This window comes from Rhinopithecus bieti, unplaced genomic scaffold (genome assembly GCF_001698545.2).
Source record: "Rhinopithecus bieti isolate Rb0 unplaced genomic scaffold, ASM169854v2 scaffold_13207, whole genome shotgun sequence".
NCBI lineage: Eukaryota > Metazoa > Chordata > Mammalia > Primates > Cercopithecidae > Rhinopithecus > Rhinopithecus bieti.
In genome coordinates this window covers 2,050,985-2,068,545 of record NW_016807866.1, presented here as the reverse complement: position 1 = coordinate 2,068,545, position 17,561 = coordinate 2,050,985, and the positions used below count along the sequence as shown (strand labels likewise).

The 17,561-nt window shown below is 34.9% G+C and overlaps 1 protein-coding gene across 14 annotated transcripts in view; it reads left to right on the top strand.

The window, feature by feature from the left end:
- The window catches only part of SYNJ1 (synaptojanin 1), a 111,660-nt gene that overhangs the window by 49,901 nt on the left and 44,198 nt on the right, over positions 1 to 17,561 (top strand). For 11 of the 14 annotated variants that reach the window (XM_017883907.1, XM_017883905.1, XM_017883902.1 and 8 more), the window contains 8 exons: positions 2,117 to 2,282; positions 4,580 to 4,603; positions 7,380 to 7,475; positions 7,813 to 7,908; positions 10,804 to 10,888; positions 14,586 to 14,726; positions 15,022 to 15,214; positions 16,085 to 16,243. In XM_017883907.1, the coding sequence (XP_017739396.1) occupies positions 2,117 to 2,282; positions 4,580 to 4,603; positions 7,380 to 7,475; positions 7,813 to 7,908; positions 10,804 to 10,888; positions 14,586 to 14,726; positions 15,022 to 15,214; positions 16,085 to 16,243 (960 nt within the window). Of the gene's footprint in view, positions 1 to 2,116; positions 2,283 to 4,579; positions 4,604 to 7,379; positions 7,572 to 7,812; positions 7,909 to 10,803; positions 10,889 to 14,585; positions 14,727 to 15,021; positions 15,215 to 16,084; positions 16,244 to 17,561 lie in introns of all 14 variants that reach the window. The other 3 variants (XM_017883903.1, XM_017883915.1, XM_017883904.1) reach the window with 3 other exon arrangements.

Below are 17,561 nucleotides of genomic sequence, written 5' to 3'. Positions count from 1 at the left end.
GAGGCTGAGGCAGGTGGATCACTTGAGGCCAGGAGTTCTAGACTAGCCTGGCCAACATAGCGAAACCCCATCTCTACTGAAAATACAAAATACTAGCTGGGCGTGGTGGTGCACACCTGAAATCCCAGCTCCTCAGGAGTTTTGAGGCATGAGAATCCTAGGAGGTGGAGGTTTCAGTGAGCCAAGATCACTTCACTGCACTCCATCCAGCCTGTGTGACAGAGTGAGACTCTGTTCCGAAAAAAAAGAATGGACTTAATTATAATTGTCTGTTTCACCATTACTTTTTATTTCCTGACAGTATCTACACACTACTTTCTTCTCAAGTATTTGGCCTTTATTGAGGGAGTTTAGAACAATACTTGAGATAATTTTCATTATTTTATATTCTTAAATATTGTTTAACTTTTTAAGGATCCTGGCCTCACTTGAATTTATCAACTTTCTAATTCTCCACAATTCCTCAAATTATTTCCAGAATAGAAATGAGAACATTTATCACTTTTATAGTTCTCGTTCAGCTTCTTCCATATAGCAGCTGAAATTCTTTAAAGACCATTCATGATCTCCAACTCTTCTTTTAATTTCCAAGTCTTCCTCTTCTGTGTCTCATAATACGCCATGCCTCTGCCCAGAGATATTGACCTTACCTGCAAAGTTTCTTTTGTTCAACTCATAGAAATAATTTGTATTGACTTTTACAAATATTTACTTCTTAAGTGGTCCCTATTTTGTAAACATGAAATTGTTAAACTTTGATTTATTCCTTTTAAATAAAGAACATAATTCTTGCTATTAAAAGCTGATTCTCAAACTATTGCTTAAAATATTCTTTTATATTCTTCTACCTTTTTATTTCTGCAGTGACTACAATGTATGTACTACAATGTGTGTACAGAGGTTACATATATTTTCAGTGATCTTTTATCTTTAACATATACAGATATAAAATTTTATACATTAAATATGCTAGTCTGAATTGAACTAAAATCTAACATCTGAACTGCTCTTTCTTTTCCTTTCTCTGGGTTCCTTTTGATTAATTGCCTGATAATGTGAATGGTGAGTCTCTTTTCAAATAATGTCATTTGTATATGTTATTATATAGAAGGAAATAACAATTAATGCCAAACATTAATTGCTTATTAAATATAGTAGCATTCATTTAACGGCATTGAAGAAAACTGGTTTCTCTCACTCTCATGAAAAAAAAAAATATATATATTAGATAGAAGAATACTATTTATTATATACTAGAAAAGCCTATGAGTTTTATCTGATTATCTATATTAAAGTAAAACATATATATATATTGCAAACTCGCGCCTCTTTCCTAAAGCGTTCGCATAGTTGTTTATCTGTTTTGAGCAGCTCATCAAAAATCTGTAAGATCAAAATAAATCCCTTATGGTAACTGATATGCCTAAGTAAAATATATATTCATTAAAAGTTATAATCAACTCTCACTATAGGAATAAGTTTCTTATTTTATGATGTATTTTTGCATAGGCAATAAAATGACTCAAAATATACAAACTGTAGTTTACATGTAATATTCTTTTGTGAACTGTACTTGTAAATTTCTTTTGAGACTAGACCTTCATTCTTAGGTTTAGTTTTAATTTTAACTAATGTTAGCTATTTGGGAGCAATTTCCATTTTCTTTTTCTACTACCAAAGCAATTTGAAGTTTTTCTAGGGGCAGTTAAGCTCAGTGTATCTTCTTTTATCTCCCATTTCTCCTTACCCAAGTTTTATCCCCAAGTTTACAAATTACCTTGTAAGAAGGAATTGTCTTGTTTTAAATAAGTTCACTTCAGTTTATTTCCTTTGTAATAAACAATTTTAAACATTTATTGCTCTAGATGTCATTACTGGATGAGGTTGTAGCACTGGGCTTTTTCATTTCTTTGTGCAGAGCTTTAATCCAAAAGAAGAAAGGAAACAGTGACATGTTGGAGGCATTTTAATTGTCATGACTGTATATTCAAAATAGAACGATTAGCTCCTTTTTCATATTCAAATCATATAAAACTGATTTAAAATTTCAAAATACCTACTGAGTAAAATCAGTAATATTTAAAATGAAAATCTGCACTCCTTTCTTTCTCAACAGGCTGGAAAGTTAAAAGATGGTGCTCGGTCTGTTACCCGGACAATTCAGAATAACTTCTTTGACAGCTCCAAGCAAGAGGCCATTGATGTTTTGCTGTTGGGAAATACTCTGAATAGTGATTTAGCTGACAAAGCTCGAGCACTTTTAACTACTGGAAGTTTACGTGGTATGTACACTTTATATTTTATTTGTTATTTACATTCCTAAAAGTCCAAGAGGTAAATGTAAACTTATTTACACAAACAATTTTTAGTTGGTTAAAATAGTTTTCGAAGGGATTTCTATAAAGGTAATTTTTAAAAATTACGTTCTCCAAAGGAAGTTTGTCTGTTTTAAAATGTTTATATAATCAGTGGTATTACTAAGCTGTAAACTGAGGCCCATGCATGGTTTCTTCTATAGATTATGACTGAGAGGGTAAATAATTAAGCATTGTTAACTTTGTACAAGGCAATATTTCATAGAATATTCACCTGGTACTTTTAATAGAGCATTTAATAACCTAATTTTGCAGAAAATGCTTTACTGGAAAACTAATGCCTATATTGGTTATTTTTTAAATCACTACCCCAAAAGTTTCTGTAACTTGGTCTTAACTTTTAATTCCTATTGTTCGAATAAGCATTAAATCATATTAATAATTTAAAGTAGTGCTAATTATTGGGCACTAACTGCTATTACCAATTTTAATATTTGAAATAAATATATGGCCTTCAGAATTGGTTTTCACCTTTCATTGTGTCTTTTATTAAAAAAAAGCTTCTCCTATCAGTGAGCACATAAAAGTAGCATGATGGGAAAACTTAGCATTCATTGTAGAACTTAATAGATTAGACTTGCTTTTTCTTTCTCTAAAATGTATTGAGGTATAATTGACAAAATAATTTTTTTCCATTTTAACTTTTAGCACTCTGAAAACAAATTTTTTTTCTGTTAGCCCTAAACCAAACTTGTTAATGTTTCCTGTTCAAGTGGGAGAAAATTGTTTCTGCATCAAGTAATGTATTCTTGGGTAATTACTTGGTCAAATAGGTTATGGATTCTTTCAGAATTCTGCATGGTGCCTAAAGGTAGTTAATTACAGACAGCCCCACAGGGACCTATAAGTGGGCTGGGGAACTTAGACCTACTAAAACTCCAAAAAGTATCTGATCTTAGCTACTACTTTCAACTTCAGGCTTTCTTCCTGGCTTCTAAAAGTAGAGACTTGACTGATTTGTGTTTTGTCACCTCTTTCCACCTGTGCCTGCATTGATGTGGAGGCATTAATAAGCAACAATTGAAAGTAAGTGGTTGAAGGAAAGAAGAGGAGAAGCAAGGGACTTATGTAATCCCAAAACTTCAGCATTAGTGTTTTTAGTTGCCTGCACATTTTACTATAAGTAAAATAATACCTTTAAAAAAAGTACAGTCAGTTCTGCTGTAATGCTTGTTCTGAGAATGGGAATTTGTTCCACTGTGATATATTAGGCAACTGTTTGAGCATAAGGCTAATTTTGCATGAGCTTATGAGTGATTTTGCTGGCAAGCAACACTAGGTAAATGCAGAAAAGTGCACCCAGCAGAACTAAGATGGCTAGAAATATATATAACATATAAAACACACATACACATATGCACATACACCTCAAACATCTTCCCCTGCCTCAGTTCACTACGTGTGTTATGAGCCATACCTATTCACATCTGTTATTTCAACGTTTCATCTAATTTCAGATATCCCTTTTACCATTATTCACATTACAAGCTGCACCCTGTCTAATGCCCATTTCTACAAGCCAACTTCATTCAAGATGAAGTGCCTTATTAATGGTTATATTCATGTATTTCATAACCATTTAACGTGTAATGTCTTGCTACTATTTTTATGAGGTTCCTGTCTTTTTTCGTGTGTCACTGTTGAAGTTTTTGAATGTGGTACCCCTTACCCATTCTTCCCATGAGCCCTGTGGTTGTGGGAATTTTTAAAATTTGCATAGCATGGTGATGTTTTTAGAATGTGTTTTTCTTGTTATAGCTGAAGTGATTGTACTTATCAACTGCTAAGTCCCAGAAAGAATACTAAAAGTTGTATATTAGGACAGTATCTTCCATATCTTCAACATCCTCCATCTTCTTAGGTTTTCGTATTTATATTCATAATATTCTCATACATGTACACATGCATGTATAACATAGACACAGGAGCAGCCAGAAGAGCAGGCCTAGGGGCTTCTGATGGTGAAATGGTGGACATCACTGAGTCACTGTAGAATTTTTCTTAGGTGCAGAAGGTTTGTATCCATCATTGTCGTTTATTTGTAACCTTTGGTGTTCTATAGCTATCAGAAAAAATAAAGTCATCAAATTGACTTAAAATAAAAAAGTGCAGTCTTCTCAAAATGTTTTGTCACTGTACTCTACATTTTAATTGTAACTTGTTTTTACTAATGATTCTTTGTTTTCTTCTTGATGCATCCATAGTTTCTGAACAGACATTACAGTCAGGTACAGTATAGAAAATCAATCTATAAATAAAAGCAATTTTTTCTTATTTTTTTTCTGAAGTTGATATTGTAAACAAATAAAGCCATATAATTGGAAGCTTTCTCATTTTGCCATCAGATTCTAACAGGATAAATTGATATCTTGTTTTAATCTGAGAAAAGAATTTCAAGCTTGAGAAAATTAAGTACTTCATTTTGAAGAAAATGTGCAGTGCTCTTTGTCTTCCTGTAGCAATTGCTTAATTCCAGTTGAAGATAATTCAGCTTGTTTTAATTTCACTTTACATTTCATTGAACAAACATTATTAGTGTTATGCCTTACTCTTAACAGGCTGATGGAAAAAAATCCAGAAGTAACTACGTTGAATTAATTTCTGAGTGCCATCTGTGATATTTATGACTACTCAACAGAGTTTCTCACACAGAATATTTAAGAAGGCATTGTTGCATTTCCTTATTGTGAATGAAATAGTTTTGAGACTATAGACATGCACTAAAATATGATCTGAAATCTCTTAATTTTAAAAAGTGCCGAGATTTCTAACAAAGAATAGTTAAGTGTGTAAGACCTAAAGATTATTTTTTATTTTTCTCGCCTATTTATTCCTAGGAATCTCATGTCTTCATTCTCTGGGCAAGGTTTATGATCTTGTCTTTAAACATGAATCTGTGGCAAAAGGAATGAAAGCTTAACTCTTGCCAGAAATTTAGTTGAAAAGGATTTGCTATCCTTTAAGAATTGTTTGGCTTAGTTATTGTTCTGAATGTTTTGAGAAGCTGTTGATTATTTTCTTGAGAAGGATAGAGGAAGGGAGCACCTGGATATATTTTTAACTTATATAATGAACACCATTTTCTGAAATGGTATGGTATTTAGGGATGGACATCTGTTGTTTGAGCATAGACCTGTTTCTTCCTTAAAATTTTTTATTTTATTTTTTTGACTCACTGTTTCTTTAAGCACATTAAGGTGCCACCAGTTAAGAGTAAACTAGGACTATTTTTTACCTTTTTATTTCATTTAAAAACTGACTGACTTTATTAGTTCATACAGTGTGGCAGCACATTTTTGTTCACACAGTTCATTGTCTTGCTGAATATTTTAAGCCATGTAATTATTATAGAAGCTGTGTGTTGATATAGAATAGATTGTAGAAGCTATGTTTGCATTGGTAACAACAAGTAGTGACTTCAATTTTAAAAAGCAATGATAAACCGTAATCGTAGAGAATTATTTTTATCTAGGTACAGTCAGCTTTGAATTAACCATACTAACAGTCCAGACAAGTAATCTGCTTTCATTACCACCCAGACACCTCTATACAAGCTATCAAAGCAAACAGCTAGATGGTGAGCAATCTGCATATCTGCCCCTGGAAACAATGGTGATATACTTATCTAAATCAGCAGTTCCACAGGTCAAAATTATCTTTACCAAATACTAAGATGTTACTTGCATTTTTCACTCTCATTTCCTCATAAGACTGCTATATCTTGGTATCATAATATCATAATAAAATGAGATCATGTGGTAAAAGGTGAAAATAGTTTTGATGTCCTTTTCCTGTTACCAGTTAGCTACCAATTAAGTACAGATTCTGTTTCTAGGTTGAGGTGCTTTTAACGTTCTATGCTGAGAATTTAACCAAGATAGAATGTGGTTTAGAAAGGGAAAAAAGATGGGTTGTAGACCAAAAAAAAAAAGAAGAGATTGAGGATTCAAAATGTATTGAACATTCATTCATTTAACAATTATTTATTGAGCACTTACTGTGTACCAGGTAGTCTTTTAGTTACTAGGAGTATTGCCATAAAGAAAACAGACTAACGTGTCTGCCCTCATGGATTTTCCATTCTCATGAGGGGAGAAAGTTACAGGATAAATAAATAAAATACATAGTTTATAAATGTGATAAATGTGATAGAGAAAAATAAAGCAGGGAGGGGATAATGGAAAGTTAAGGGCAGAGTGCATAAAGTGGTCAGAGAAGGCCTCATTGGAAAGTAAAAACTTGAAGGATGTACAGGAAGAGTGTTTCAGGCTATGGGCACAGCCAGTGCAAAGGCCCTGTGGTAGAAGCAGACCTCGTATGTTTTTGAAACAGAAGGAAGGCCCGTGCAGAGTGCACCAGGGAGAGTGGAAGATGAGGGTGGAAAAGCAAAATAAATTGTTTAGGGACTTGTGAACCATTGTTTAAGCACTTTGGCTTCCACTCTGAGTGAGATGGGAAGCATTTAGTAGTGATTTCATTTTCAGAAATATCATCTTGCATTTTTGTCAAGGAGCCATTATTCATCAAGCTGCCTGTCAGTAGCTACAATCTTAAATGTAAATATTCTTAAATGGTTTTGTTTGGAGAAAATAAAATTTATATTTTACCAGACTGTTAATGAAAGATGTAGAAAGTTAATTGCTATCTTCCTAAAAATATATGATTCTTAGGATTTGTACATTAATGTACCATTTTATTGAAACAGAACTATTTGTTCTGCATGTTGTTGCAATAATTCTTTATGTGTAGTTTTTTTTTTTTTTACTTCGCTATTGTATTTAATTGTTGACTTTTTTTTTTTTTTAAGATGTGTTGGTTAATTGCCTCATAACAGGCTTTGCATTGAAGGCTGATCTTTTTTTGTGCCTGTGCATGTATCTTTTGCTTGTTTGTGCTTGTGATAATAATTGTGCTTTTCGGTAGACATCATATCTCAGTTATGAAAATCAATTTTTACATATGGTTTGATACAGCTAAAATTCTGTTGTATCTTGTCTTGATTAGCATCTTCTAAAGTACTAAAGAGCATGTGTGAGAATTTCTACAAATATTCAAAGCCCAAGAAAATTCGAGTATGTGTCGGAACCTGGAATGTGAATGGTGGGAAGCAGTTTCGCAGCATAGCTTTTAAGAATCAGACACTCACTGACTGGCTTCTTGATGCACCCAAGTTAGCTGGCATCCAGGAGTTTCAAGGTTGGCTTTTATAATATAGATTTAGTTAATAAATCCTGACTGTGATGTATTGATCTAGAAAACAAATATAGCACTTCAGAGTATGCATTAATTTATGAAAGAAACTTGAAGCTATATATTTGAAGACCAACGTCTTTAAAGATTACATCTATTAAAATCTTACCTTTTAAAATTTCTAGACCTTTGTTTTCTACTTCATAAAACATATAATGGTAAAGCAAAAAATCTTTTCTTTTCANTGGTGGGAAGCAGTTTCGCAGCATAGCTTTTAAGAATCAGACACTCACTGACTGGCTTCTTGATGCACCCAAGTTAGCTGGCATCCAGGAGTTTCAAGGTTGGCTTTTTATAATATAGATTTAGTTAATAAATCCTGACTGTGATGTATTGATCTAGAAAACAAATATAGCACTTCAGAGTATGCATTAATTTATGAAAGAAACTTGAAGCTATATATTTGAAGACCAACGTCTTTAAAGATTACATCTATTAAAATCTTACCTTTTTAAAATTTCTAGACCTTTGTTTTCTACTTCATAAAAACATATAATGGTAAAGCAAAAAATCTTTTTCTTTTCATAGTTTATTCTCAGGAAGTAGGAATTCACACATAGATTTCTTTGAAGGCAACCACACATGTAAGAAAATCTAGTTTTGTTTTTATTTTAAATGGACATAATCTTAGATTATGTCCATTTAACATTGATCATTTATTAATTTTAACCAAAATTACATAATTAAAATATAATTGATCATTTGAGTTTTATTTTTCAAACCTGCTATGTCCCATTTTTCAATTCTTAATCCTCTATTTAATTACTAAGACAAGAAATGTCAGAGTGGATCTTGAGCAACCTTATAAAACTAGTGATATTTATTGGTACTTTATGTGATGACTTAAGAATACTGGTTTATCCTTGAAAAACTTTGTTGGCATTCAGTTTGGGTTCTCTGCACCAAACTGTCAATAGCCAGAACCAAACATTGAGCAGAGGATACTTTTATTAAGATTTTGGGCCGGGCACAGTGGCTCACGCCTGTAATCCCAGCACTTTGGGAGGCCGAGGTGAGTGGATCACCTGAGGACAGGAGTTTGAGACCAGCCTGGCCAACATGGTGAAACCCCATCTCTACTAAAAATAAAAAAATTAGCCGGGCGTGGTGGTGTGCGCCTGTAATCCCAGCTACTCGGGAGGCTGAGGCAGGAGAATCATTTGAATTCAGGAGGTAGAGGTTGTGGTGAGCTGAGATCCCTCCACTGCATTCCAGCTTGGGTGACAAGAGTGAAACTCGTTCTCAAAAAAACAAAAGAGAAAGAGCATTTTAATAAAAAGTTTGGGGAAAGTCCCAGGGTTTAAGATGAAACTGATGAAAATAACTAGAAAAGAAAATTTTATCTCACACCATTTCCTATACACATCACCCTCACATATAAAACTTGGTAATTATATGCTATTTTAAAAGGAATTAAAGTTAATTTTTAAAAAGAAGAAAATTAAGTTCATGATTCTAATGCAAAATCTTTTTTTTTTCATTTCTTTCTGTTTTTTTGAAGATTGATGTTTAGCTCTTCGTCCCCGGGTACACGCGGGAGTGGTGGGTCGCCTCACTGCAACCTCTAAGCGCGGCCTGAGTTCAAATGATGCCTCCTGCCTTACTCCGCTGAGTAGCTGGGATTACAGGCATTCGCGCTACCGACGGCCGGGCCTAATTTTTGTATTTTTAGTAGCAGATGGGTTTTGCCATGTTGGGCCAGGCTGGTCTCAACTGGGCCAGACCCAGTGATCCACCCCCCTTGGCTTCCCAAAGTGTTGTGATTACAGGCGTGAGGCACTGTACCCGGCCTACAATGCCCTTTCTTACTTAACCGAACTTGAAATTGTAATAGTAATAATAATAAAATAACAGCTAACAGTATAATTCTGTGTACTTTACATGTGTTCATTTAATCCTCAGAGCTGACCTATTATTTCATAGACACCATTTTTCCAATTTTACAGATGAAGAAACTGAGACATAGAAAGGGAAGGAACCTGCCCATGTTCATGCAGTAGTGGCAAAGCCAGGATTTGAACTAAGGCAGTTTGGCTTTAGAGTCTGTATGCCAGGCTGCATTTTATGTGTGAACTTGGGCGAATAAAAGACAAAAATAATCTTTCTTATGTTTGTGTGGCAGATTAAATGAGATGATGTATGCATGAGCCTTGCACATAATAGCAGTCAATAATTCTTTTTAAATTTCAGTATCAGTTCAGACTATAGGCTCTTCTTTTTCTTTTTTTTTTTCTCTTTGAGACAGGGTCTTTTTTCTGTTGCCCAGGCTGGGGTGCAGTATCTATATCATAGGTCACTATAACCTCAAATTCCTGGGCTCAAGAGATCCTCACTCCTCAGCCTTCTGAGTAGCTAGGACTACAGGCATGCCACCATGCTAAGCTAATTTTTTTATTTTTATTTTTTTGTAGTGATGGGGTCTCACTATGTTGCCCAGGCTGATCTCAAACTCCTGACTTTAAGTGATCCTCTCACCTCAACCTTCCAAAGGATTTGGCATTACAGGCAGGGGCTGTAGCATCTGGCCATATAGGCTCTTTCTAGCTATTTGTCCTCATTTCTAGAAACTTGGGGCACCCGAAGTCTCGCTGGGCAGCTTTCTCAGGCAGCTCTGTACTCCGTTAGTTCTTGTAGTTTCCAGAGTGCCAGTAGCTAGACAGGGTGATGTGTCCTACTTTCTGGATCTCTCCTAGTTTTCCTGGATTTCTTTCACCCAGAAAATAGCAAAAAGATCAAGCTTATGTTTTCAAATTTGAATGTGAAAATTCCTCCCAACTGTTACCAGCAATTTGAGGTAGTTTCTCAGTCACTTTATTCTTTGTGCTTTTTCTGAATAATTTCTTTCTCTCTCCAGTTTTATGTGAGATTTTGATTTGAGAAATGATTTGTTTCTGTGCTGTCTCTGGTAAAAACTTTAGCAAGAATTTTTTCAAAGTGAATTCTGAAAGGACTGAAGAATCTTCAAGGATAAGTCTTAAAGAAGCAAACTTAGGACACCCTAATAGAAAGTATATTTTAATAATTTTATTCCACTCAAGAGTTTTTGCCTTTAATGTGAATTTGGTTAAGCTCAAAACACAAAATCAATTTTATGAGCTCTGGTGTTATGTTGTATTGGGTGGGGTTGCCATTTGCCTGAGGCTATATTTAAAAGTATTTCTTGGATGCTTAATTTTAGATAAAAGAAGTAAGCCAACTGATATATTTGCAATTGGTTTTGAAGAAATGGTAGAATTGAATGCTGGAAACATTGTGAATGCAAGGTAAGCTAACCACATTAATACACTGAAAAATTTGCCAGTTGAGGGAAACTATGGATGACAGATAATTAAGTAATTGTTACAAGGATAGTTTGAAATAATAAATGGAAAAGTGCTTGTTAAACTGTAAAAGAGCATTTCGCACACTTTTGGGTCTGAGGATTTCTCTGCACACTTAAAAATATTGAGAATGTTAAATAACTTTTGTTAATGTTGTTTATATCTTTCTATTAGAAATTAGAAATGAAAATTTAAAAACATTTAATTCACTTAAAACAATAATAAACCTATTTCATGCTAACATAAAATAAATTTTTTGAAAAATAACTTTTTCAAAACAAAAAATTTACTGAGAAGGATGGCACTGTCTTGTAGTTTTCCAAATCTCTTTAATGTGTAGTTTAAGACGGCCAGATTCTTAAATCTACTTCTGTGTTAGTCTGCTACAGTATGTTGTTTTGATTGAAGTGTATGAAGAAAAATCACATAACTATGTAGTTTGAAAAGGAAATATTTTAATAATTTTTCTAGATAATTTGTTCTCTGATACTACACCAAAACAGATCATTTCTTCTCTGCTATAGTGTAGATAACAGAGAAGTATTATCTTGGTGTAGTGTAGATAAGACACTACACCAAATGGTAGTGTCTTACAGGTTAGTTGCAAAATGAAATCTGAAACTGTATTGATGAACTTTTTGTGCTCTATTCTAAAATTCATCTTTTACCTTTGCATGATTTTGTAACATCATGTATTGGTCACTTGGGTTCCCTAAGTTATGTAATGCTTCCAAATTTTACACATTTCATTATATAATACCAAAGCATTATATTGTTTAATTACCATCACTGGTATTTGCATCAGAAAATAATTGTTGGGAAGCTATAAGGATCATGGTAGCAGATACAAGTTTTCCAGAATACGAATTTTTGCCTGAAAACTGAAGTTTTTCCATTGAAAACAAATGTTCTTAGTTTTCTTGAAGAGACAGACTTAGCTGAAAAAAATGCCAAGTAACCTAAATCTGAATAACCATTGTCTGTCATTAGTTCTTTTAAGGAAAAATTGTATTCCAAAAAAAAAGTGGCAGTTTGACTCCCAACTTAAAGTATTTTCTTTTTTTGAGTTATAGATCATAAGTCAGTATGCAACTAAAGTGCTTTGTGTTTATTTCCTGTGTATCACACAGTATATTAAAAAGATGCGACCTGGGTTGAGCTTTAATAAAATTAATAATGTCTGTTGCTTCATCAAGGACATTCTTAGGTTAAGTGGCATTTTTTTTTTTTTTTTTTCTGCAGGTATATGGCAGTGGGGATTGTAATGACAACTAGTATAGTTTGGTGCCTGGATTCAAGCGAGAGCACCAGCACTTTTACCCATTGTTGCTTTTGCACCATCAGTGCAAATGTCAGTCAACACAGTGAAAGATGTCTTAGTAGTTGTGACCCCATGGGCTTTGGGAACCCTCAAAGATGTCCCCAGATCACACTTTGGGAATTGCTGCTCTGAAACCATATTATAAATACAAATTATATGAGTGAAGCTTAAAGCTTCAGTGTTTTATTTTAACAAAGTATGCTTGCTTTTAAATTTCAGCAATTTCCCATATTTTATGACATTTTAAAAGATTTTTCAGGAGAAAATTATAGGCTGAAATAGTCATCAGTCTTGCAAGTGACAAATATTTTATTAGCCAAAATGAATAACAATTCACATCAGGAAAATTGGAAAGAAATCAACTTCACTCATTTTGTTGTTTGATTATGTTTCCTGAAAAATATATTCAGGTCTTAAACTAGAATATAACTCTGAGGATTCCTAGTACTAAGCGCATGGATCAATTGTTTGTCTAAATAGAGTTTAATCAAATTCTTCTTTAGGCTAGGTTTAATCAAATTCTTCTTTAGACTGGGCGTGGTGGCTCACACCTGTAATCCCAACACTTTGGGAGGCCAAGGCAGGTGGATCACTTGAGGTCAGGAGTTTGAGACCAGCCTGGTCAATGTAGTGAAACCCTATCTCTACTAAAAATACAAAAATTAGCTGGACATGGTGCCCCATGCCTGTAATCCCAGCTACTCAGGAGGCTGAGGCAGGGAGAATCGCTTGAACCCGGGAGACAGAGGTTGCAGTGAGCGGAGATTGTGCCACTGCACTCCAGCCTGAGCAACAGAGCGAGACTCCATCTCAAATATATACATATACATATACACACACACACACACACACACATATATACACACACATATATATACACATAATATATATATATATATATATTCTCCAATAAAGTGGTGAATATTTATTCATTTATTTAAGCAGTATCTACTGAGCACCACTCTTAAGTACCTCCAATGAATCAAACAGACAAAACAGACAAAAATCCCTATCTTCATGGACTTTGTATTCTAGTGGGAAGAATCAGACAGTGAACAATAACAACAATAAGTTAAATTATACAGCATGTTAGAAAAGTGCAATGGAAAACAGAGGAAAAGGGAATCAACTATAGGGACACAGGGAAGTGTTGGAATTCTCAAATGAATGATCAGGATAAGGTTCATTGAGAAGATGAAGAATGAGTTTCAGCTACTTGGGGGGCTGAGGTGGGAGGATCGCTTGAGCTTAGGCAGAGGTTGCAGTGAACCGACATCCTGCCACAGCACTCCAGCTCTGGGTGACAGAGTGAGACCCCATCTCAAGAAAAAAAGAGAGATTAGGAGACATGACCAGCAAATGCAATACGTGGACCTTGTTTGGACCCTTTTTAAAGAAACAAACCAACTGTTAGAAGATTTTTTTTTATAAATGGGTAACTGTACGTATAAAATATTAGATGATAATAAGGAATTGATAATATTTAAATGTGATAAGGTAAAGAGGATGGAAGAAAACAGATTGGCAAAATGTTGGTAATTTCAAAATGGGTATATAGTGGTTTGTTTAATGATTATGTCTTTTAATTTCCCATAGCAAGATTTTTTAAAAGACATGAATTATAATTTAGAAAATTTTAAATTTTAAAAGCGGGGAAATGTATTTGGAAGCACATATAGTTAGCTGTCCGTATCCTTGGGTCTCACATCTTTGGATTCAGCTCATCAAAATATTAAATATTTTTTAAAATTATGTCTGTACTGAACATGTGCAGACTTTTTTTGTCTTTTTTACTTACAGACTTTTTTGTATCATTATTCCCTAAACAATACAATAACTAATTACATAGCATTACATTGTATTAGGTATTATAGGTAATCTAGAGGTGATTTAAAGTATAAGAGAGATGTACATGTACAAGTATTACTCCATTTTATATAAGGGACTTGAGTATCCTTGGATTTTAGTATCCACGGGAGGTCCTGAAACCAATCTCCCACAGATGGTACTGTACTTCTCTGTTATCTTAATGAATACTTAAGGAAAAAGTAAAATGTATAAGTTTGAGTTTACTCACCCAGTGAGTAGTCATTTAATGTCTTTATATTTTCTTTGTAAAGAAGTAATAAATTAGATTTTGAAATGTGGTTTTCTTTTGGCTAAATTGTAGATTTTCCTTTTTAAAGGAAACAAAAACAGCCTAAGCTTCCTTCAGAGTCTTAGGAAATTTGGGTAGATAAAGGTATAATTGACAATTGTCATAAAAGAGGCTACTGTCAATTATATTTTTTAAAATTCTCTTTTAATATTTTCTTGTAGCACAACAAATCAGAAGCTCTGGGCTGTAGAACTTCAGAAGACAATCTCCAGAGACAACAAGTATGTGCTGCTGGCTTCTGAACAGTTGGTGGGCGTCTGTTTGTTTGTTTTTATCAGACCACAGCATGCTCCTTTTATCAGGTCAGTAAACAGAACACTCCTCTAAGGCTACTTCCTACCATTACATAACAAGAAAAGCCTAGAATGTTTATTGTTTCAGTTCTTCAAACAAAAACTATCCATAGTTCTTGTTTTAAAATGGGGTTTTGGGGGTTTTGATTAAAGACTCACTAATAGCTTCACTGTACTGTTTCAAAGGCTTGCCCTCAAAGTACCATACCATGTGTACTTATATGATTATGTATATTCCTAATTTCCTATGCACATGGAACTCTTGAAATTTCAAATCTGCGATTTAGAATTCTTTGTTTCAAAGGGATGTTGCAGTTGATACTGTGAAGACTGGAATGGGAGGTGCAACTGGAAATAAGGGAGCAGTTGCAATCCGAATGCTCTTCCATACAACCAGCCTTTGCTTTGTCTGCAGCCACTTTGCTGCAGGGCAGTCACAAGTCAAAGAAAGAAATGAAGATTTTGTAGAAATAGCACGAAAATTGAGTTTTCCTATGGTAAGCTCTTGCTGCTTGTTCTTGAAGATAAAGCTTTGAAATGTATTTTAATTTGCCCCAAATTCTACATCAGTGTTTTTGAAAATTTAAGATAGTTCCTAGAAACATTAAGAATATTCACCTAAATAGATATTTCATGTGTATTAACCCAAAATATCTGAGGCAGGTCTCAGTCAATTTGGAAAGTTTATTTTGCCAAGGTTAAGGACGTGGTCGTGATGTAGCCTTCAGAATTCAGAATGACATGTGCCCAAGGTGGTCAGGGGCACAGTTTGCTTTTATACATTTTAGGGAGACCTGAGACATCAGTCAATATGTGTATGATGTACACTGGTTCGGTCTGGTAAGGCAGGACAACTCGAAGTCAGGGCTTCCAGGTTAGAAGTAGATAAGAGGCAAAAGGTTGCATTCTTTTAAGTCCTAAATCAGCCTTCCACTGAATACATAATTTAGTCTGGCTCAGTGAATCTGAATTTTTACATAAACAATAGGGCAGAGGAAGCAGTCAGATGTGCATTTGTCTCAGGTGAGTCTCAGAGGCATGACTTTGAATTCTGTCTGTACTTTGTCCACAAGGAATTTCCTGTGGGCAAATTGTGAGGGAGTATGTAGCTTCTTATCTTTGGAGCTATCTTATTTAGGAATAAAATGGGAGGCAGGTTTACCTGTCATAGTTTCTGGCTTGATTTTTCTCTGGGCTTAGTGATTTTGGGGTCCTGAGATTGATTTTCCTTTCACATGTGTTATTACTATTGGATTAAAGAAACAGGACATGGGAGGAGACAAGCATATCTCAGGCAAAGAAACAGTTGTAAAACATTTTTGAACATTGATTGTTTTGAATTTAAAATTCTATCTCATTGCTTTCAGGGAAGGATGCTGTTTTCCCATGACTATGTATTTTGGTGTGGTGATTTCAACTATCGAATCGATCTCCCTAATGAAGAAGTTAAAGAGCTCATAAGACAGCAAAATTGGGATTCTCTTATAGCAGGAGATCAACTTATCAATCAGAAAAATGCTGGACAGGTATATCCATACTTGAGAAGATACTTGCATTAAGATTTTGGGTCATGAAACATGCCTTTTTAAATCACGATGTTTTAAAATTTTCTTGGGGTCTTTTTATACTTAAATATGTATGGGTAGGTAAATAGATAATAGAATTATCTTTCCTTAAAGTGTAGCAGGATGAGCTGCATGCAGACAAGAACCCCTCAGACACCGAGTTGTAGAAGGAAAGGGCTTTATTCAGCTGGGAGCATCAGTGGACTCATGTCTCGAAAAACTGAGCTCCCCGAGTGAGCAATTCCTGTCCTTTTTAAGGGCTTACAACTCTAAGGAGGTCCATGTGAGAGGGTCGTGATCGATTGAGCAAGCAGGGGGTACGTGACCGGGGGCTGCATGCACTGGTAATCAGAATGGAATAGAACAGGACAAGGATTTTCATGACGCTTTTCTATACAATGTCTGAAATCTATAGATAACACAAGTGGTTAGGTCAGTGGTTAATTTTTAACTACCAGGCCCAGAGCTCGGTGCTGGGCTGTCTGCCTGTGGCTTCCATTTCTGCCTTTTAGTTTTTACTTCTTCTTTCTTTGGAGGCAGAAATTGGGCATAAGACAATATGAGGGGTGCTCTCCTCCCTTATTCCCCTCTTTGAGAACTTCACTCATTAGTGGGAGTTCTCACTTTCATCCTCACTACCCATGTCGTCTTGCAAGACAGATTGATAGTGATTCATATAGTACACTTGTGCTGAAGCATTTTGGTGAACTAAGGTAGCAATGAAGCTTTTTAACATTTGAAGAAGTACAGGTAGCAAACAAGGGAGCAGTAAACAGGTTCCTATTACTATTGTAACTCTTATTATAAGAGTTTTAAATCCTCCTATTGCTGGGAACCGTTTTCCAAGCATGACCCCAGGATCTAATCCATGCCACACTTGCACAGGCACATGTGCCAGTTTTATCATATCTCTGTCTTCAACTACTTGCCCTTGATCATCTATGTGTAGACAGCAATTAGTAAGGTTAAATTTCCCACAGACCCCCTCCTTCAGCTGCTAGCAAGTAGTTGAGAGCCAATCTATTTTGATAGATAGCATTTCTTATCTGAGTTTCTTGCCGGGCCAGAATAGTCAAGGCTCTGCAGGTTTTATTAGTGATTATTTCTAAGACAGCTTATAACTGTATGATTCGGTTGAGCATGTAAATGGTATCCCCCTGAGCCATCTTGTGGCCAAGTAGCAGGTCCGTAATATTGTATGATTCTCTCAGGGGGCCATTCATCATCTTTCCAATTTCCTATAGCTATGCTTCTCTTTTTGTGGGAAGCATAGACAGGG